This window comes from Zonotrichia leucophrys, chromosome 1A (genome assembly GCF_028769735.1).
Source record: "Zonotrichia leucophrys gambelii isolate GWCS_2022_RI chromosome 1A, RI_Zleu_2.0, whole genome shotgun sequence".
NCBI classification, from domain to species: domain Eukaryota; kingdom Metazoa; phylum Chordata; class Aves; order Passeriformes; family Passerellidae; genus Zonotrichia; species Zonotrichia leucophrys.
Genome location: NC_088170.1, coordinates 70,287,215 through 70,309,202, shown reverse-complemented (window position 1 = coordinate 70,309,202; position 21,988 = coordinate 70,287,215). Strand labels below are relative to the sequence as shown.

At 42.4% G+C, this 21,988-nt stretch overlaps 1 protein-coding gene across 2 annotated transcripts in view; it reads left to right on the top strand.

Annotated features, from left to right (window-relative positions):
• The window catches only part of CHCHD3 (coiled-coil-helix-coiled-coil-helix domain containing 3), a 177,771-nt gene that overhangs the window by 137,095 nt on the left and 18,688 nt on the right, over positions 1-21,988 (top strand). For both annotated transcript variants that reach the window (XM_064703094.1, XM_064703093.1), the window contains one exon: positions 5,203-5,273. In XM_064703094.1, coding sequence (XP_064559164.1) covers positions 5,203-5,273 — 71 coding nt within the window. The remainder of the gene's footprint in view (positions 1-5,202; positions 5,274-21,988) is intronic.

Genomic DNA, 21,988 nt, shown 5'->3' with positions numbered 1-21,988 from the left:
GAGAGTTTATCTCTAAAAGGGAATCTGAGTGAGTTTCAATAGCAGACCTGAGCCAACAAACAGCACACTTCAGCTAAGATAACAAATGATTTCTTGATAGCTTGTAGGATTAAAACTTCTGGGCATAGAGAGCAGCTCAGTTGATCACTTGAACTGCAATTAAAAAGCAGAACAAGTACACCCCGAATATTGTTTTTATGTCAGAAATGCTCCTTCATGCTTGAAAATGAGAAAAAATTGCAATCGATCCTTACAACTGTTGTGTTCATCTTTATTGACTGGCCCAAAGAAAGATAAATGGCAGCCTAAATAAGATTCCAGTGAGTGCCGGCCTGGGAGGGGACAGGGGGTGATGGAGAACCATTCATCATCCCAGCCCTGCCCCGGCCACGCTCACCCCGCTGTGGGCTCGTCCTGATGCCTTCAGAATCTGAGCTAGAACAGAGTTAAAGAATAAAGCAGGGATTTATTAAAAGGTTCTCCTCAATTGTGGTGTTTGTGAGGGTCCCCAGGATGAGGTGAGAGATGAGAATCTGACTCCAAGTTCTCAGAAGGCTGATTTATTATTTTATTATATTATATTAAAGAATGCTATACTAAATTATACCAAAGAAAGAGAAAGGAGACATCAGAAAGCTTAACAAGAATGAATAATAAAAACCAGTGACTGACTCAGAGAGTCTTACATAGCTGATGGTGATTGGTCAGTAATTAAAAACAATTCTCATGTTTGGATAAACAATCGCCAGAGCAGCAAACCCAGGAGAAGCTGAGGCTTCTTGTCTTCCCAGGAGAAGCAATCCTGGCAAAGGGATTTTTCATAAAATATCACAGTGACACTCAATGGATGCACCTTGGGCAGCACCAGAGCCCAGCCAGGGCTGCACCCAAGATGAACCAAAACGGCCCCAAAATGCACGAGCGCTCCCGGGGTCTCTCCCTGGGATCAGTTCTGCTCCATTTGCCCCTTGCAGTTCATTGTCCCATCCCAGCTTCAGCCCAGGCAGTCCCACCCTGCTTGTTTTTCTCTCTGCAGCCCACGGGGTTTGTGCTCCTGGGCTGAGATTTGGGGCATTTGTCCTTGGTGCCCAGCTGGAGCAGGAATTGTTTTGTCTCCCTGCTCTGTGCACACAGCTCACCATCCCGTAATGTGAAGCCAAGACCCACACATTATGGCAGCACAGAATGGGAAAAATATAAAAGTTCAAACCTGAGGCATCACTGTGAACCTGCTAAAGCAAAATGTGGGTGCCCAGGGGTGTCCCCAGGAGCTGTAAAGGTGAGGATGAGCCAGGTGGGCACTTTCTGCCTCCACTTTAAGCTTTAACTCTGACTCCTTTGTCTGTGGATTCAGGGAATTGAGCAGGGGCAAGATTTGAGGTGCTGAACCTTGTTGAATTATCCTGGACTTCATCAGAGAATATTTGTTGGCTTTTTTAGCACCCTTCTACTCCTTTCCCCTCACCTTGGCCTTTGTTTCACCCTCTCTGGAAGATCTGAGCTGTGTGTCAAGCCCTCCTGGTTGGTCCTGTGTGAGGAACTGGGGCTCATTTTAATCAAGGCTGAACTGTCATTCTGGTCCCATGCTGTGCCATGCCATGGATCCCATCCCACAGATCCTGTCCCATCCCACAGATCCCATCTCATGGATCCCGTCCCCTCCTATCCCATCAGATCCCATCCCATGGATCCCATCCTATCCCATGGATCCCATCCCATCCCACGGATCCCATCCCATATCACAGATCCCATCCCATTGCATCCCATCCCACGGATCCCATCCCGTCTCATGGATCCCGTCCCCTCCTATCCCACAGATCTCATCCTATCTCTTGGATCCCATCCCCTGCTATCCCATCAGATCCCATCCCATCCCATAGATCCCATTCCACAGATCCCATCCCATCCCATGGATCCCATCCCATCCTATGGATCCCATCCCATCCTACCCCACAGATCCCATCCCATGGATCCCATCCCATCCCACATATCCCATATCATGGATCCCATCCCATGGATCCCTTCCCGTCCCACAGATCCCATCCCATCCCATCCCATCCCATGGATCCCATCCCACAGATCCCATCCCACAGATCCCATCCCATCTCATCCTAGAGATCCCATCCCTTCCCACAGATCCCATCCCATCCCATCCCATGGATCCCATCCCACAGATCCCATCCCACAGATTTCATCCCATCTCATCCTAGAGATCCCATCCCACAGATCCCATCCCATTCCACAGATCCCATCCCACAGATCCCATCCCATCTCATCCTAGAGATCCCATCCCTTCCCACAGATCCCATCCCATTTCACACATCCCATCCCACAGATCCCATCCCATCCCATCCCACAGATCCCATCCCATCCCATCCCATCCCACAGATCCCATCCTATCCCACAGATCCCATCCCACCCCACAAATCCCATCCCATCCCCCTGGGCCTGCCTGGGCTTGCTGAGTGCCAGGGGGTCGCTGGTGTGAGGAGAATTTCACTTGCATTTGCTCTCTGGACACCGATGATTTATGAAAAAATAAATGAGGGTGCGTGGCAAGCTGGGTTTGAGTGCAAATGAGTGATGAGGAGTGGGGCTGGGCTGGGCAGGGCAGCACAGCTCCCTGCTCCCGCTGATCCAGCCCTGACCTTTGCCTGCACTGCCTCTTACCCAATTTGTTATCATTTGTGAGAAAATATTAGCCCTGCACTACAATTTTACCCCTGTCTGGAGCTGGCATTTTATTCACTGATTTCGGTACATTTTGAGATTATCGTTCACAGGGAAGAAGCTTGGAAGATGAAATCTTATAGTGGGAAGGGAAAATGTTTTTCTTTGCAATTTTTCGTAGTTGGTGTTGCCTCTTTTGGAATTTCAGGAAGTGTTTTTGCAGGAGTGAGACCTGCACTGCTCATAAAATGATAAATATTCCTCAGGACATGTTTACTCACCCAGTGACCACAGACCTGTGTCATGTGTGACTTTTATGGAAGAGTGATCTCTCCACTTACAGCCTTTCCCATTTTTTCCCTCCCCTAAAAATGTTTTCATCATATTGCTTTTCCATACATCAATGTCTGAAGCTAAACTGCTTTATTTTACCCAAAATTAAAATGGGAATGATGCTTCCCTCGGACTGGATGGTGGCATCCATGTGTGTTAGGGAATCATGGAGTGGTTTGGGTTGGAAAGGCCTTAAATCCCACCCAGTGCCACCCCTGCCGTGGCAGGGACACCTCCCACCGTCCCAGGCTGCTCCAGCCCCAGTGTCCAACCTTGGCCATTGCAGGGATCAGGGGCAGCCCCAGCTGCTCTGGGAATCCCTTCCCAAAATCCCAGCCCAGGCTCCCTCTCCAGGGAATTCCCTCCATTCCCAGCTCTCCCAGCCTGGCATTGGATCCATCCCCACCCCGACTCCTCTCCAGGAAGGAATTTTGGGCTCTGGGGGCTTCGCTGGCAATCTCAGCACTCCAGGAAGGGTCTCCCTTCCCTTTGCCATCCCCAACTTCCATAAAAACCCCTGGGGATGGATTCTGAGTGTCCCAAATGCCAGAATGGTTTGGGTGGGAAGGGCCCTTCAAGCCCATCCCATTCCAAGCCCACCATCCCAGGCTGCTCCAGCCTGGCCTTGGGCACTGCAGGGATCAGGGGCAGCCCCAGCTGCTCTGGCAATGCCAGCCCAGGCAGGAATTGCTCATTGCCAAGATGCCACCCATGGCTGCCCTCTGGCAGTGGGAGCCATTCCCTGGGTGCTGTCCCTGCAGGCCTTGTCCCCAGTCCCTCTGCAGCTCTCCTGGAGCATTTTTAGGATCTCTGAGCTCTCCCAGAACATTTTCCTCTCCAGGCTGAACAATCCCAGCTCCCTCAGCCTGACACCAATTAAATATTTGGAAGATGCCAAATCAATATTGAGGCATCAATAACTCCAAAGCACAGGATCAAGTCCAGGTTGTTAAAATAAGAGTTCAGCTGGTTTTGATGCAATCACACAGTGTGGGATTGTCAGGGTTTTGTTGCTATGTTAACACCACTCCCTGGGATGCCCATGACTCAAAGCCACACCGGAGTTCCTGCAAGTGCCAGCAGAACCTTTTTGCTTCTCCATGCCCTGTTTCCAGCAGCACTCCCAGGAAAATGATTTCAGAGGATTTGGAGCTGCTCAAACTTTGCTTTCTCCCTCCAGCTGGGCAGCCAGGTGCCTTGGTTATCACAGCTGAGGTCCAGCTGTGCCCAGGCTATAAAAACCTCCTGAAAAATGCCACCTCTGTGTTATTGAGACATGGAGCAAAACAACATCCCGGTGATTTATCTCAGCCTGCAGCATCACAGAATTCTTCAGGCTGGAAAAGACCTTTGAGGTCATCAAATCCAACCATTCCCAGCCCTGCCAGGGCCACACTGACCATGTCCCCAATTCCACCTCCACAGGGCTTAAAATCCCTCCAGGGATGGGGACTCCTCCCCTGCAGCTTTTCCAATGCCTAACCAACCTTTCCATGAAGGAATTTTCCCAAATCAAAGCTGAGCTTTCTCTGGCACAGCATTTTCACACCTAGAAAACTTCTGTGGCTTGGTGAGCTTCTCTCACCTGTACCTTGGAAATGAAGGATTTTTGTAGAACTGAGTCAAAGCCATCCCTGGGTTTAGGGGAGATGAAAAATCTCTTCTGGCTTTAAAAACTGAAATTAGCAACTGATGGAAGCAATCTGGGAGTTTGGAATATTCCAGTAAATCCTCAGAGAGGCGTTTTCAAGGCAAAAAGCAGAAAGGAAATTCCAGCCTTTGTTAATTTATTGTGGGATTTTGAAGCTTGGCTCAATGTCACCTGTGAGGCAGGGGGGAGATGTGTGTGAGGAACACAAACAGAGCACTGCAGAGAAGTCTAAAATCACTGTTTTGAATTTAATTTCTAATGAAGAAGTTGCAAAGACTCCAGGAGCACCTTGTGCTAAATATGGGATTCTTGCCTCATGTCCCTTTAGAGTTTCTTCCCCAAGAGCCATTCCTTTTGCATCATCAAGACACACTTATTTAAAAAAAAATTCCCAAAAAAGTGATTTCTGAAACTCTGTCATTTTATGGTTAAGTTTTGACAGTTTTTGAAACAACTTAAATCTAAAATCAGCTTTATTGATTAGACATTATAAATGATACTAACTGAAATCTGTATTTATTCTGTTTTTTTGGTTTTTTTTTTTCCAGAGTGCCCAGTTCTACAAAGTCACCACTGAGCAATACCAAAAAGCTGCTGATGAAGTCTCAGCTCGCTTCAAGTGAGTCCCCCCTGTTTTTTCCTGGCAGCTGGCTGAGTTCTTACCCCATTAAAATGCACAATCGTTCCCCTTTCCTCCCTCACAGATCCTATCAGTCCCCCTGGCTGTTGAAAGGAGGGAATTTGGGAGAATTTGGAGGCCAATGTATAGGAACCATAAGCTGCAGAGAAATGGGCTGCACACATTGTACACATTTATTAATTTCTAGTTGATAAGAAGCATGAATTAGTCTAAAAATAGATTTGATGGAGCACCAAAAATGAGATTCCAACTTTGCATCACAATGGCGCCACGGGAAGGATTTAAATGAGGGATTTCACTCTGCCCTCAGCGGTGAAGGTCAGATGGAATAATTTTTATTAGTGCTGAAGAAAGTGAAGTGAAGATCTGGTAATTGATGGATCAAAGTGACAGTGACCCCTGGCCTTGGACCTTCCCTTTGGGCTGCTCCATCCCTCAGGCTCCAGGGCCCATCCATCATTTCAGTGAGGACACAGAACTTTTTACAACCTCAATTCTCTCCCCTAAACCAAGAAACGCTGCAGAAAAATGAATTATTCTGCCATGATTTTTGTAGATTTGTGGAGGGATTTCCTTCTGGTTTTGTGTTTTGTTTTGGTTTTTGATGAGCAGGAAGGGAAAAATCCTTTCTGAGCTGCTGGTAATGATACAAATATAATTTCAAAGTATAAGAAAAATTCATTTTATCTCTTTAACAGCAGGAATTGCTGAATATTCTTGGGTGTATATATAAAAACTTTGTAGTGTTAAATGGTCAGATTATATTGAACACTAAATTAATCTGTCCTTAAACAGGATGACCATTGATCAAGGGCTGATTTAAACATAATTTGGAGGGTTTTCCATCATGTCTGCAAATCCAGGAAGGTTGGGATGAAATTCCCACCTGGGTGTCTCCTTCCTCTGTTACAGGGGGATATTTTCAGCTTTCTAAATCAAATTATTTTCTCATTTCACATGCATTATTCCACAAGAAGCTTTTGGTGGGATTTGAGGTTTTGCTGAAGGGCTCTGGGTGGGTTTAGTGGGCAGAGGTGGGTTTGGGATTGGGTTTTTCCTCCTGGTACATAAAGGATTTCCTAAATAAATCAAATTCTTTGGGTTCCTTTCTGTGCACAAATGGAGCTGTGGATGGAGCAGGGACCAGTCCTGAGCATCGAAGAAATTTAAGAAAAATTAGAAATTTAAGAAAATTAAGAAAATTATTTTATAGGGTGCAGAAATCAAGGAATATTTACTGAGAAGGATTTGGACAGAGAATCACAGATGGGATTGGACTGTTTTTAATTTTCTAAAAACTAAAGGTATAAATTGAAATCATCATTTGACTGCTCTGTAATAGCAGCACTGCAATCACTGCTGCTTTTCCACCTCAAACCAAATTTCCTAAAAATTATTGGGAATTTTTACATCTGTGGATTCAGTATTGGTCCATTGCCTTCCAAGAAAACAAAATGAAAGAAAAAAAGTGCCTGAAATATGCACATAAATTGTGGCAGATTTGATGAAGTGCCTGAAATACCAATATTACTTTACAATTTCAAGGTTTTTTTCCTTACATAAAATCCTTTTAAACACAGTGTCTCTTTATTGAAGGTTTCAATGCAGGAGGTGTTATTTTATCACTGCCTCTTTTATGGAACTTGATGGATAAATGAGGAATGATTTAGTGAGACCTGGAGATGCTCTTTTGGCACTTCTCATGTGCAGTTTAATTGCACGTGAGGATTGAGAGGACAGAGGCTCCAGTGGTGTTTAAAGAGTTGTTTAATTGGCTGTAAAAGAAGAATTAAATAAGGTTGAGCTGCTAAATTTTGTTAATGCATAAAGCCATGTGCTGCCTGTGATTGCAGGTTCCAAGTGCAAGATTAATGGATCTAATTGTGGTGTTGGTAGCAAATAGTCTGACTTTATTTTAGGCATGTCTAGAATTAGGTGCCCAGTTTTAGTGCTATAACTTGAATTTCTTCCACTTTGTAAGCTGCATCACTTCCCACAGCAAGAAGTGGATGGTGTTGTTATATATTTAATATTTCCTGGATTTTCCTTCCTCCATTTAATCCCCGAAATTACATCAAGTGTAGCTTCATCAGTCTTTAGGGATAATTAAACCCTATTAAAAGGGGAAAAATACAAATATCCCACATGGGTTTGGATCAGAGACCTGGCAAATCTTGTGTCTGCAGTTCCTATTGCTGCCTGCATTAAAGTGATATTCCAAATATCCATGAGGAATGTTTTATCTCCACCAAAGCCCTGATTCACATTGATCAAATTGGGAATTATCAAATGCTCCATCTCTTTACCAGCCTAATTCCCATTGATCAAATCCTAAATGAGCAGGTTCAGGCAGTTCCTGCAGTCCCCAAATCACATTAAAACAACATTACAGGGCCCTGCTGCCCCTCCTAAAGCTGGAATTATCTTCCCACAGTTCCATTATAACCCCAATTATTCCATTATGAACATGGCTCTGTTCTAATGAGGAGTTTACACAAGGAGAGAAGAATGCAACGTTACAGGAAGAGCTGGGCTTTGGGCAAGGATTTGAACTTTTCCTAATCCAATTCCCCCTTTGTTTTGTGGGTTTTTTCCCTTAATTTGGAGGGCTGGGAGCGGGAAATTCGGCAGCTGCAGCGGTGACATTTTATTCCCCCGTGGTGTCTGGAGCCAAGTGACATCTTCATTATTCATTTAAGAAGCAGAGAGGGCAAAGGCAGCCTAAAATAAATGTTTTTATCTTTTGTGGGTTTTGATTTCTGGCGGTGTATTTAGCATTCATAGCTGTGCAGCAGTGCTTTCTCCTAAATATTCCTAAATATTTCCTAAATATTCCTCTCCTGCTCTGTCTTGTGGACAGCATGGAATTGCTTCTTGCTGCTGGGGTTTTTTTGGGAAAAACTTCATTCCCAGCCATCCAGAGTGATGGAAACCCCAAATCCTCCTGGGGGATTGACTGATCAGTCTGGGGTGAGGTTTCCCCCAATAATGGAATGAATTCCCCAAAGTTTGGACAGTGACAGTGGTGATCCAAAGGATGCAGCTGGAAGTGCTGGGTGTTTATTCTGAATTACAGATTCAGAATAAGTACAGAAAAAATACAGTTTTGTGGTTAGGTCCCAAGTCTGGGCTCCTCCACTTCTACTGTGTATTTGTGGTGTAAATTTGTGTCAAATTTACAACACACAAATTTTATCTTCGGTGGGTTTTGATTTCTGGTGGTGTATTTAGAATTCATAGCTGTGCAGCAGTGCTTTCTCCTAAATATTCCTAAATATTTCCTAAATATTCCCCTCTCTGCTTTGCTGTCTTATGGACAGCATGGAATTGCTTCTTGCTGCTGGGGTTTTGTGGGAAAAACTTCATTCCCAGCCGTCCAGAGTGATGGAAACCCCAAATCCTCCTGGGGGATTGACTGATCAGTCTGGGGTGAGGTTTCCCCCAATAATGGAATGAATTCCCAACGTTTGCCTGGACAGTGACAGTGGTGATCCAAAGGATGCAGCTGGAAGTGCTGGGTGTTTATTCTGAATTTGTGATTCAGAATAAGTACAGAAAAAATACAGTTTTGTGGTTAGGTCCCAAGTCTGGGCTCCTCCACTTCTACTGTGTATTTGTGGTGTAAATTTGTGTCAAATTTACAACACACATATTTTATTTCGGTGGGTTTTGATTTCTGGCGGTGTATTTAGCATTCCTAGCTGTGCAGCAGTGCTTTCTCCTAAATATTCCTAAATATTTCCTAAATATTCCTCTCCTGCTCTGCTGTCTTGTGGACAGCATGGAATTGCTTCTTGCTGCTGGGGTTTTTTTGGGAAAAACTTCATTCCCAGCCATCCAGAGTGATGGAAACCCCAAATCCTCCTGGGGGATTGACTGATCATTTTGGGGTGAGGTTTCCCCCAATAATGGAATGAATTCCCCAAAGTTTGCCTGGACAGTGACAGTGGTGATCCAAAGGATGTAGCTGGAAGTGCTGGGTGTTTATTCTGAATTTGTGATTCAGAATAAGCACAGAAAAAATACAGTTTTGTAGTTAGGTCCCCAGTCTGGGCTCCTCCACTTTTACTACACTTCTACTGTGTATGTGTGGTGTAAATTTGTGTCAAATTTACAATGTCATACCTTTCTTTAATTAGGATTTTTCAGTCACAAAGCCTGGGTTGTTAAGGTTTACTGAAAATAAAATTTAAGACATTATTATGATCAGAAATTCATAATAATGGGTGGTTTGACTGGGAAGGACCTTAAGGATCATCCAGTTCCACTTCCTTCATGGACAGCTCCCCCATGAAGTTCTGTTTGATGCTCAGCTGTGAATATTTGAAATATTCCCAATATTTCTTGTGTGTTCTGACTGATGCTGTTGTGAGCTCTGAAGCTGAGAAGGAACACAATGAAACCACAGTAAATTAATAACAGCAACACTTGGATATTCAGGTACAATTGTGTCACAAAGCTGTGGTGCCAATTCTCTGGACACTGAGGGGAAAAAAAGCAGGGTTGAGAGAAAATCAGCTTTTTATTGATGACTTTGGAGCGAGTCCAGGGAAGTGTGGCTTTATTTTCTGTCCTCGTTACCCTTCTGATCTTGGGGCACATGTGGTGACTTTTGAAGGGCTCTTGCCCTGCCTGTAAATTAAAAATATTGATAGTTTCTTAATGCAAATATCTTCAGTCACCATCACGCTGCACTCGCATAACTCTGTAACACAAAAATCCGTGGTGCAGAGAGCCAGGCAACGAATTTGTGCTTTATTTCTCCTTGTGCAGAGACAGCCTTACAGTTTGTACCTTAAATAACATCACTGATTTCCAAAATGGTTTGGGTTGGAGGGACCTCAAAGCTCATCCCATTCCACCCCCTGCATGGGCAGGGACACCTTCCCTAGACCAAACTGCTTCAGCCTGGCCCTGAATTAAAATCAGCAACTTTTAAACCTAAAGTTAAAACTACCAATTACCAGTTATTTATGAAATCCCACCTACTGTTTTGTCAATAACAGAAAATAGGAAGCTACAAAAAAATCCCGCAGGCTTTGTGCCTTTAGTTCAGATTTTTTTTGCTTAGCCAAGGGCAGTGAGCTCTGCACAGAAACCTCCTGAATTCATGTTTTCTTTTACAAACACAGCAAATATAAGTGCTGCTTTGTCAGGAGAGGGAATCACTGCAGGGTTGTTGGCCTTGGTGATGCTGTTGCTGGTGGTATCCTTGATTTTTTTGTCACATGGATGATGGTCCCAGGTTCCTCCTCACATCCCTTAGAGAGTGCTGAGGTGTTACTGGGTCTGGGGTCTTCAAAGAGACACGAGCAGTTGTTGGTTGCTATAAAGTTGTTTATTGCACGAATATGTCAGTCTGAAAGGCAAACAGTTCAAGGTGTTAAAGTCCCTGCTAAAGCTTTCTGGCATTTTTTTGAGAGTCCCAAGCTGGAGCAGCAGCTGCAGGGACCACAGCCCTTTATGCTTCTTTCTTATTTTTGTTCTTCTTCTTTCTTTTCTCTTCTTGTTGTTGTGGTTGTTGTTTCTTGCCCTCCATTCCAGGGCACTTTATTCATAAAACATCCAATCAGCTAAAAACATGATTCTAAAACATTCTTTCTGAACCAATCTGAACTTGATTCCAATGTGCAAAAGTAGTGCAAAAGTAGTGCCAGTTCTTACCTAAAAACTACACATATAATATTATCTCTAAATCTATATATCTATATCTATATCTCTATATATCTCTATCTCTCTATCTCTATCTCTATCTCTATATCTATATATCTATATCTATATCTACATATTTATATCTATATATCTATGTCTATAATATTATCTATATAATATTATCTATATCTATAATATTATCTGTTTTCTTCCTTACAATTTACAGGTATGAGTTTATCTATCTACCTGAATAGTTCTGTCTATTTACACATGTAATTTTATCTGTTTATGTGAATAATTCTACCTTTTATAGTGGCAAGGTTCTGTTTTTGTTATGTTTGGAGCTAAGTTACTGAACTTTTAAACTAGGCTTTAGGGTTTTACTAGCTAGCACAGTTTCTTAAGGCACTTAAAATATATTTCTACTAACTTAAAACTATAACTTACACTTCCACTTGCTTAAAACTTAAACCTGCACTTCTACTTCATATCTGTGTGGCTTAATATATCTTAAATTTCTCTAAAGGCTTTAATTCAAGCCCTGCATTCGTCTCTCTCTCTGAGGAACTCAGAGAGGCTGCACTCCAACCAGAGAGGTGGGAGCTGTTTGTAAGTGATGCTGGGAATTAAAGAATTAAATACCACAGCTCAGCTCAGCCCCTCAGCTTTTCTTAGCAACAGAGGTACCCAAAGGTCTCATCCCTCCTCCTGCTCTTGCACCTCTTCACACACAGCTGTGCTGCCGCCAGGAGAGGTTTCTGAAGCGCTTCAAGCAGAGGGCTGTGATCTCAAACACATTTCACTGCACAGAGCCAGGTGTGGGTGCAGTTTCCAGCATGGAAGTGCTGCTGTCCCCCCTGTTAGCTTGGAGCCAGCCCAGGTGCTGAGTGCACGGAGACTTCAATAAACCTTTCCAGCCTCCTGTTTACCCTGCACATCCCAAACCCTGCTCCTTTTGAATGAACTCTTTTCTTTGCTCAGTTCTTTCACTCAGGGCTTGGATTCACCTGAGGGCTGCAGGATGCTCACTCAAGAATTCTCTTGGACTTTGTGCTGCATTGTACAAGAAATTGTGCTTTGACCCTTAAAAATCACCCAGTTCCAGTTTAGAGAGGGGATTTTGGTGGGTTGGGGGCTACAGGAGCAGAGCTGAGGGCTGCAGGTGCAGAGCTCACTCAAGAATTCTCTTGGACTTCCTGCTGCATTGTACAAGAGATTGTGTTTTAATCCAAGGACCTAAAAAATCACCGAGTTCCAGTTTAAAGAGGGGATTTTGGTGGGCTGAGGGCTACAGGAGCAGAATTCACTCAAGAATTCTCTTGGACTTTCTGCTGCTTTGTACAAGAGACTCTGCTTTGACCCTTAAAAATTGCCCAGTTCAGTTTAGAGTGGATTTTGGTGGGCTGAAGGCTACAGGTGCTGAGCTCACTCAAGAATCTCTTGGACTTTCTTTTGTACAAGAGGTTGTGCTTTCACCCAGGAACCTTTAAAATCACCCAGTTCCAGTTAAAGAGGGGATTTTGGTGGGCTGAGGGCTACAGAATCAGAGCTGAGGGCTGCAGGTGCAGAGCTCACTCAAGAATTCTCTTGGACTTTCTGCTGCATCGTACAAGAGATTGTGTTTTAATCCAGGGACCTTAAAAATCACCCAGTTCCAGTTAAAGAGAGGATTTTGGTGGGCTGAGGGCTACAGGTGCAGAATTCACTCAAGAATTCTCTTGGGCTTTCTGCTGCTTTGTACAAGAAATTGTGCTTTGACCCAGGGACCTTAAAAATCAAAAATTAGGAGGGGATTTTGGTGGGCTGAGGGCTGCAGGTGCAGAGCTCACTCAAGAATTCTCGTGGACTTTCTGCTGCATTGTACAAGAGATTGTGCTTTAATCCAAGGGCCTTAAAAATCACCCAGTTTGAGTTAAAAGAGGGGATTTTGGTGGGCTGAGGGCTACAGGAGCAGAATTCACTCAAGAATTCTCTTGGACTTTCTGCTCCTTTGTACAAGAAATTGTGCTTTGACCAAGGACCTTAAAAATCACCCAATTCTAATTTAGAGAGGGGATTTTGGTGGGCTGAGGGCTACAGGTGCAGAGCTCACTCAAGAATTCTCTTGGACTTTCTTTTGTACAAGAGGTTGTGCTTTGACCCTTAAAAATCACCCAGTTCCAGTTTACAGAGTGGATTTTGGTGGGCTGAGGGCTACAGGAGCAGAATTCACTCAAGAATTCTCTTGGACTTTCTGCTCCTTTGTACAAGAGATTGTGCTTTGACCCTTAAAAATTGCCCAGTTCCAGTTTAGAGTGGATTTTGGTGGGCTGAGGGCTACAGGTGCACAGCTCACTCAAGAAATCTCTTGGACTTTCTTTTGTACAAGAGGTTGTGCTTTCACCCAGGAACCTTTAAAATCACCCAGTTCCAGTTAAAGAGGGGATTTTGGTGGGCTGAGGGCTACAGAATCAGAGCTGAGGGCTACAGGTGCAGAGATCACTCAAGAATTCTCTTGGACTGTCTGCTGCTTTGTACAAGAGATTGTGCTTTGACCCAGGGACCTTAAAAATCAAAAATTAGGAGGGGATTTTGGTGGGCTGAGGGCTACAGGAGCAGAATTCACTCAAGAATTCTCTTGGGGCTTTCTGCTGCTTTGTACAAGAAATTGTGCTTTAACCAAGGACCTTAAAAATTACCCAATTCTAATTTAGAGAGGGGATTTTGGTGGGCTGAGGGCTACAGGTGCTGAGCTCACTCAAGAAATCTCTTGGACTTTTCTTTTGTACAAGAGGTTGTGCTTTGACCCTTAAAAATCACCCAGTTGCAGTTTAAAGAGGGGATTTTGGTGGGCTGAGGGCTACAGGTGCAGAGCTCACTCAAGAATTCTCTTGGACTTTCTGCTGCATTGTTCAAGAAATTGTGCTTTGACCCAGGGACCTTAAAAATCAAAAATTAGGAGGGGATTTTGGTGGGCTGAGGGCTACAGAATCAGAGCTGAGGGCTGCAGGTGCAGAGCTCACTCAAGAATTCTCTTGGACTTTTGTGCTGCTTGTAACAAGAGATTGTGCTTTAATCCAAGGGCCTTAAAAATACCCAGTTTGAGTTTAAAGAGGGGATTTTGGTGGGCTGAGGGCTACAGGAGCAGAATTCACTCAAGAATTCTCTTGGACTTTCTGCTGCATTGTACAAGAAATTGTGCTTTGACCCAGGGACCTTAAAAATCAAAAATTAGGAGGGGATTTTGGTGGGCTGAGGGCTACAGGTGCACAGCTCACTCAAGAAATCTCTTGGACTTTCTTTTGTACAAGAGGTTGTGCTTTGACCCTTAAAAATCACCCAGTTCCAGTTTAGAATGGATTTTGGTGGGCTGAGGGCTACAGAATCAGAGCTGAGGGCTGCAGGTGCAGAGCTCACTCAAGAATTCTCGTGGACTTTCTGCTGCATCGTACAAGAGATTGTGCTTTAATCCAAGGGCCTTAAAAATCACCCAGTTCCAGTTTAAAGAGGGGATTTTGGTGGGTTGGGGGCTACAGGAGCAGAGCTGAGGGCTACAGGAGCAGGGCTCACTCAAGAAATCTCTTGGACTTTCTGCTTCTTTGTGCTTTGACCCTTAAAATTCACCCAGCTGCAGTTTAGAGAGGGGATTTTGGTGGGCAGCAGCTCCCCTGTCTCAGTTGCTCTGCACCTCTAAAGGAATCAGAGAATCCTTTGCCTTTCTCCAGTGATCCTTTGGGATCTCAGAATTCCCTAAAGGCCCTTTGCAGTTTGTTTACCTGTGATTGTCACTTCAGCCATGACAATTTTGGGTTTCCCTGCAGCCACTCAAGTATTTAACTTTGTTTCTTTGATCAGTGCAGTCCATTAGGAGCAAGGGCTGGATAAAACATGAATTGTGCATTTGGATGCAGATTCCTTCAGAACAAAGGAAAACCTGGTGAAATATTTGTGTGTTTGTCTTTCACAGAGAATCTGGGCATGAGGATGTGTTTTCATCACATCTCTGAGCTCTGATGTGAAATTTAAACGTGTTTGGTCAGGAGGCAGGATTGAAGCTCTGATGGTGTTTTTGAGAGTTACATTAACTTTTAAAATCCATTATTCAAAATTTAGCACATTAATAAAGAGGGCAAGTCAGTTCTTTCCATCTTTGGCATAATCTTTTTTTTTCCCCCTTTTAGAAATCATGGATACATTCATTAAATCTCCCCTCAGGCTATCCCCAGCTTTTCCCGCAGTGAGATCCTTTACTCTCTGTAATGGAGAAAGCAATCTTAAAATTAATGTTTCTAAAGCACCAAGTCAGGAGTAGGATTTTTTTATTAAATTTTCTATGAATTAATATGTAAAATAAAAGACTTTTTGGGAGGGGGGGCAGGTAGAACAAGATAATTATTATAGGATATTGTTGTGAGGGGATAACTGTGTAGGATGGAGTGGGATAACTGTGTAGGGTATTGTGGGATAACTGAGAGAAAGCAATGTTTAAATTAAGAAACCAAAATTAAAATTACTGTCTGTAAGACACCAAGTCAGGAATAGGATTTTTTTTTTAATTTTCTATAAATTAATGGAATTATTTTAAATTAACTGTGTAGGATGGAATGGGATAACTGTATAGGATATGCTGAGATAACTCTGTGAGAAGGCAATCTAAAAATTAAGAAAGCAAAATTAAAATTACTGCCTGTAAGACACCAAGTCAGGAGTAGGATTTTTTTTATTTACTATGAATTAATATGTGAAATAAAAGATTTTATGGGAGGGGAGACAGGTAAAACAGGATAATTATTGTAGGATATTGTTGTGGGGGATAACTGTGTAGGATGGAGTGGGATAACTGTGTAGGGTATTGTGGGATAACTGTGAGAAAGCAATGTTTAAATTAAGAAACCAAAATTAAAATTATTGTCTGTAAGACACCAAGTCAGGAGTAGGAATTTTTTAAATTTTCTGTTAATTAATAGAATTATTTTAAATTAACTGTGTAGGATAGAGTGGGATAACTGTATAGGATATGGTGAGATAACTCTGTGAGAAGCAATCTTAAAATTAGGAAAGAAATCTTAATATTTTTAAGGCACCAAGTCAGGAGTAGGATTTTTTTTTAAATTTTCTATGAATTAATAGAATTATTTTAAATTAGCTGTGTAGGATGGAGTGGGATAACTGTATAGGATATGGTGGGATAACTGTGAGAAAGCAATCTAAAAATTAAAAAAGCAATCTTAAAATTAATGTTTCTAAAGCACCAAGTCAGGTTTAGGAATTTTTTTACATTTACTATGAATTAATGTGTGAAATAAAATTTTTTTTTGGGAGGGGAGACAGGTAAAACAGGATAATTAGGATATTGTTGTGGGGGTATAACTATGTAGGATGGAGTGGGATAACTGAGTAGGGTATTGTGGGATAACTCTGTGAGAAAACAGTCTTAAAATGGAGAAAGCAATCTTAAAATTAATGTTTGTAAAGCACCAAGTTAGGAGTAGGATTTTTTTTTAATTTTCTATGAATTAATAGAATTATTTTAAATTAACTGTGTAGGATGGAGTGGGATAACTGTATACGATACGGTGAGATAACTCTGTGAGAAAGCAATCTAAAAATTAAAAAAGCAATCTTAAAATTAATGTCTGTAAAGCACCAAGTCAGAAGTAGGATTTTTTTCTTAATTTACTATGAATTAATATGTGAAATAAAAGATTTTATGGGAGGGGAGACAGGTAAAACAGGATAATTATTGTAGGATATTGTTGTGGGGGATAACTGTGTAGGATGGAGTGGGATAACTGTGTAGAATATTGTGGGATATCTGTGAGAAAGCAATCTTAAAATTAAGAAAGCAAAATTAAAATTACTGCCTGTAAGACACCAAGTCAGGAGTAGGAATTTTTTAAATTTTCTGTTAATTAATAGAATTATTTTAAATTAACTGTGTAGGATGGAGTGGGATAACTGTATAGGATATGGTGAGATAACTCTGTGAGAAGCAATCTTAAAATGGAGAAAGCAATCTGTATATTTTTAAGGCACCAAGTCAGGAATAGGATTTTTTAAAATTTTCTATTAATTAATACAATTATTTTAAATGAACTGTGTAGGATGGAATGGGATAACTGTATAGGATATGGTGAGATAACTCTGTGAGAAAGCAATCTAAAAATTAAAAAAGCAATCTTAAAATTAATGTCTGTAAAGCACCAAGTCAGAAGTAGGATTTTTTTCTTAATTTACTATGAATTAATATGTAAAATAAAAGACTTTTTGGGAGGGGGGACAGGTAGAACAAGATAATTATTATAGGATATTGTTTTGAGGGGATAACTGTGTAGGATGGAGTGGGATAACTGTGTAGAATATTGTGGGATAACTCTGTGAGAAAGCAATCTTAAAATTAAGAAAGCAAAATTAAAATTACTGCCTGTAAGACACCAAGTCAGGAGTAGGAATTTTTTAAATTTTCTGTTAATTAATAGAATTATTTTAAATTAACTGTGTAGGATGGAGTGGGATAACTGTATAGGATATGGTGAGATAACTCTGTGAGAAGCAATCTTAAAATGGAGAAAGCAATCTTAAAATGGAGAAAGCAATCTTAATATTTTTAAGGCACCAAGTCAGTAATAGGATTTTTTAAAATTTTCTATTAATTAATACAATTATTTGAAATGAACTGTGTAGGATGGAGTGGGATAACTGTATAGGATATGGTGGGATAACTGTGAGAAAGCAATCTAAAAATTAAAAAAGCAATCTTAAAATTAATGTTTCTAAAGCACCAAGTCAGGTTTAGGAATTTTTTTACATTTACTGTGAATTAATATGTGAAATAAAATTTTTTTTTGGGAGGGGAGACAGGTAAAACAGGATAATTAGGATATTGTTGTGGGGGTATAACTATGTAGGATGGAGTGGGATAACTGAGTAGGGTATTGTGGGATAACTCTGTGAGAAAACAGTCTTAAAATGGAGAAAGCAATCTTAAAAATAATGTTTGTAAAACACCAAGTCAGGAGTAGGAATTTTTTTTTAATTTTCTATGAATTAATACAATTATTTTAAATTACCGGGTAGGATGGAGTGGGATAACTGTATAGGATATGGTGGGATAACTGAGAGAAAGCAATCTTAAAATGGAGAAAGCAATCTTCAAATGGAGAAAGCAATCTTAAAATTAATGTTTGTAAAGCGCCAAGTCAGGGGTACGATTTTTTTTTTAATTTTCAATGAATTAATAGAATTATTTAAAATTAACTCTGTAGGATGGATGGGATAACTGTGTAGGATATTCTGGGGTAACTCTGTGGGAAAATTTGCCTGTGGAAGGGGAGTTGGAACTGGGTGAACTTGATGATCTTTCAAGTCTTTTCCAAGCTGAACCACTCTGTGATTTTATGATCTGCAGGTCCTTTCCATATTTAGAAGGTTCTTTTCCTGTTCAGGGTGGATGTGTTGGAAAGAGAAATGTGTTCAGCCACTGCTGCTTTTCTCCATTTTCTCAATTTTTTTGCATTTTCTGCATCTCTATTTTCAAACATTTTCTGCTTACAGAGAAACACAAAGTCATTTTAAAGAAGTAATTTTCATTTCCCTGTGAAAGAAGCAAGTGAAACTCTGCCCTCACACCTTGGTGGCCCTCAGTGGGATTGGTTCTGATTCTCCTTCGGGGATTTATTTATAAAAGCTTATTTATTTATAAATAAATAAATTATATTGGGAATATAATTTATACTGGGAATTATACTGGGAATCAGTGCTGGGGGAGTTCCTGGATGCCCCCATTGGGACCATCCCAGCTCTGGCTGCAGATTTGGGAGCTGCTCCTGAGGAATGAGCAGCTCCTCCCGGTGTGTTTGGCATTCCAGGGCACATCTGGCTGCCTCCTCCCTCCCCAGGTTTATTCCAAACAAGGAATAAAGCCTCTTGATTTAATACTTTATCCTTTGTTGGGATTTCCTCTGAACACCAGTCACAGATTTCCCAATTACAGCATTAAAGCTGGGAGGTTAAACCCCACAGCAGCTCCTTTTTGTTATTAATTTGTTCTGTATTTCCTAATCTTTTATGGCTGAGATTTACAAATACCTTTTCTAAGGATGTTTTTAATGAGGCCAAGCCATCTGTAGGATCAAATCCTACAAATCACACGTGGGAGCCTCCAGCACACACCTGCCTTTGGGGATGGGAGAATATTTCCCAGAGCTGCTGGTGGGGTTTTTTTAAGGAGAATTCACCTGTTCCTGGGTACAGGGTGAAGAATGAATTACAAATTATCTCTGTTACCACATGACATGTAGTTCTTCTCTTTTATTTTAATCTCCTTTCCAGTAGTGTTGGAAAATCAGGGGCAAAAAATACACCACAGCCATTCTGCTTGGAGTGCACCTGAGGGAAATCACAGCTTAAAGGCAAAGTGGGCAGTAAATATTTGAGGAAATAATCTCAAATCATGGAGGTGGTTGTAAAAGGCTGTCAGACTCAGAAAATAAGGTTTGTAAAATGAGTATTTAGGTTTCTTTAAAGTGGTTAAATCACAGGATCACAGAATGGTTTGGGTTGGAAGGGTCCTTAAAGGACATCCTGTGTGTCATGGATGCCATGGCAGGGACACCTCCCCCTGTCCCAGGCTGCTCCAATCCTTCCTTGGGCACTGCAGGGATCAGGGCAGCCCCAGCTGCTCTGGGAATCCCTTCCCAAAATCCCAGCCCAGGCTCCCTCTCCAGGGAATTCCCTCCATTCCCAGCTCTCCCAGCCTGGCATTGGATCCATCCCCACCCCGACTCCTCTCCAGGAAGGGATTTTGGGCTCTGGGGGCTTCACTGGCAATCTCAGCACTCCAGGAAGGGTCTCCCTTCCCTTTGCCATCCCCAACTTCCATAAAAACCCCTGGGGATGGATTCTGAGTGTCCCAAATGCCAGAATGGTTTGGGTGGGAAGGGCCCTTCAAGCCCATCCCATTCCAAGCCCACCATCCCAGGCTGCTCCAGCCTGGCCTTGGGCACTGCAGGGATCAGGGGCAGCCCCAGCTGCTCTGGCAATGCCAGCCCAGGCAGGAATTGCTCATTGCCAAGATGCCACCCATGGCTGCCCTCTGGCAGTGGGAGCCATTCCCTGGGTGCTGTCCCTGCAGGCCTTGTCCCCAGTCCCTCTGCAGGCCCTGGAAAATACAAATTAATACAGATCAGTTCCCCTTCTCCTCCTTCAGAGGGAATGGGTGCCACAGCAATAAGTTTATTAATTCTGTCAGATTTTCAGTTCACTACCTGAATATAAAACCCCTCAGTCCCACAGATCTGTGCTAAAAGAAATTCCTGAAATCCTGATAATTTCCCCTTCCAATTGCAGTCCCTTAAACACAACCCACGTTTTCCTGGGGTCTCTATTTTGTGTATTGTAGCACAATACACATTTTTCAAGCTGGAAGGGGAATAATTTCATCCTGCATGGGAAGAAATGAGCAAAGCAGTTATTCCTTTCAGACTTCCCTTGCCACTTAACGTGGCTCCCACTTCCAAGGCATTTAGGAGCTCCATTAAGCCCCTGGGTTTGCTCCTGTGCATGCATTAGGAGCAGAGCTGGGGTAATATGGAACAGATTTGCTGTATCATGGACACATTTATGAAGATTGATAACAGCCAGGGCTCGGTGTTAACTTTTATTTTCAAACAGGCTGCAGGAGAAACTGCCTGGTGTTGCTTGGAGGCTTTGATTTATGAAAAGGTTTGCTGCCTGAAAAAGACAGCCCATAAAGCAGCTCTGCTGGCAGGAGCATTATAAAGTAGGGTTGTGAGTAGAGCAAACAATAACTAACTGTAATTATGTTCATTATTGTCTCTATGAACTCCCTGTACCTTTTAGGGGGGGATTTTGCACTTATTCCCTCCTCAGCTTTTAAGTGGACTCACCTTTCCCATGGAGTGGGATGAAGGTGAGAAAATCCTGCTGGTTTCTAGTGGCAGCACCCCCAGAGAGGCTTTTTTTTGTTTGTATGGAATGAAAGAGGTCACTGAAATTATACCTGCTTGCACAAATGATGCCAGGAGGAGGAGGAAAGGTCTGTGGTAAAAATGTTGTTTCTCTTACAATTCCCATCACTGATTCATTTTCCCCTAAATTATGACTGTTCTCTGAGGGTTATTTCACACTGTTGCATTTAAGCCCCTTCAAAACAAACCCAAAAATCCCAACATGATGGCAAAGATCACCAGGTGTTCAGAACTATTTTCCTTCTCTCAAACCATCCTTTGTGACAAGATGAGCGTCAGGAGCAGCAAGATGAATTCTTCACACAGCAGCAATTAGCAGAAAACTTTAGTGAGGAACAAATTGAAATCAAGGGGCACGACCTAACTGGGAGAAATGTGAGTGGTTAATCTAAAGTTTGTCAAACTTGAGCTGCTTTAACTTAAAAGCATCCCTTTACCAAACCACCTGAAGACCTTGCAGAAAGAAACAGGAGCTTGAAAATTGTGCTGAGGTTATAAAACACAAGGATGACTTTCTTGGAGCAGAGTGAAGTTCTGTTAAATAAGGCAGTGTCTAATTAATGCTGCCAGCACAGGGAGGGGGTGAGGAGATGTCCGGTTTTCGGCTGTTTGAAGGGCCTGGAAAGGCCCAGAGTGGCCTTGGGGCAGCCCGCGTATCAAAGGACGAGAAGAGGCTTCAGTTCTTCATTCGGTTTTTATGTTTATTAATTTTTATCTATAAGATTTTCTTTCAGCCCAACAGAGCTCTGCTCAGCAGCCAGCCATGAGCACACTCCCTGCCCTCCGGACAGTCACCTATCTTTATACCCATGGTTACGTGTACAATATTTATCATTTTTCCCCAATCCTTTTTATTTTTATTGTCCGGTGCACTTTCAGTAACGACCAATCCCAAAGTGCCAGCATCATCACAGAAGATGGAGGAGAAGAAGAAGAAGAAGAAGGACAGGACACGCCCCAATTCCTCCATCTTACTTCTCTAAACCCCCCTGTACAGAAATCCTAAACCCTGTGTCTCACCCTCTAATTAACCAATCCCTTCACCATTCACCCCGGTGAAATCCCCCTATCCTC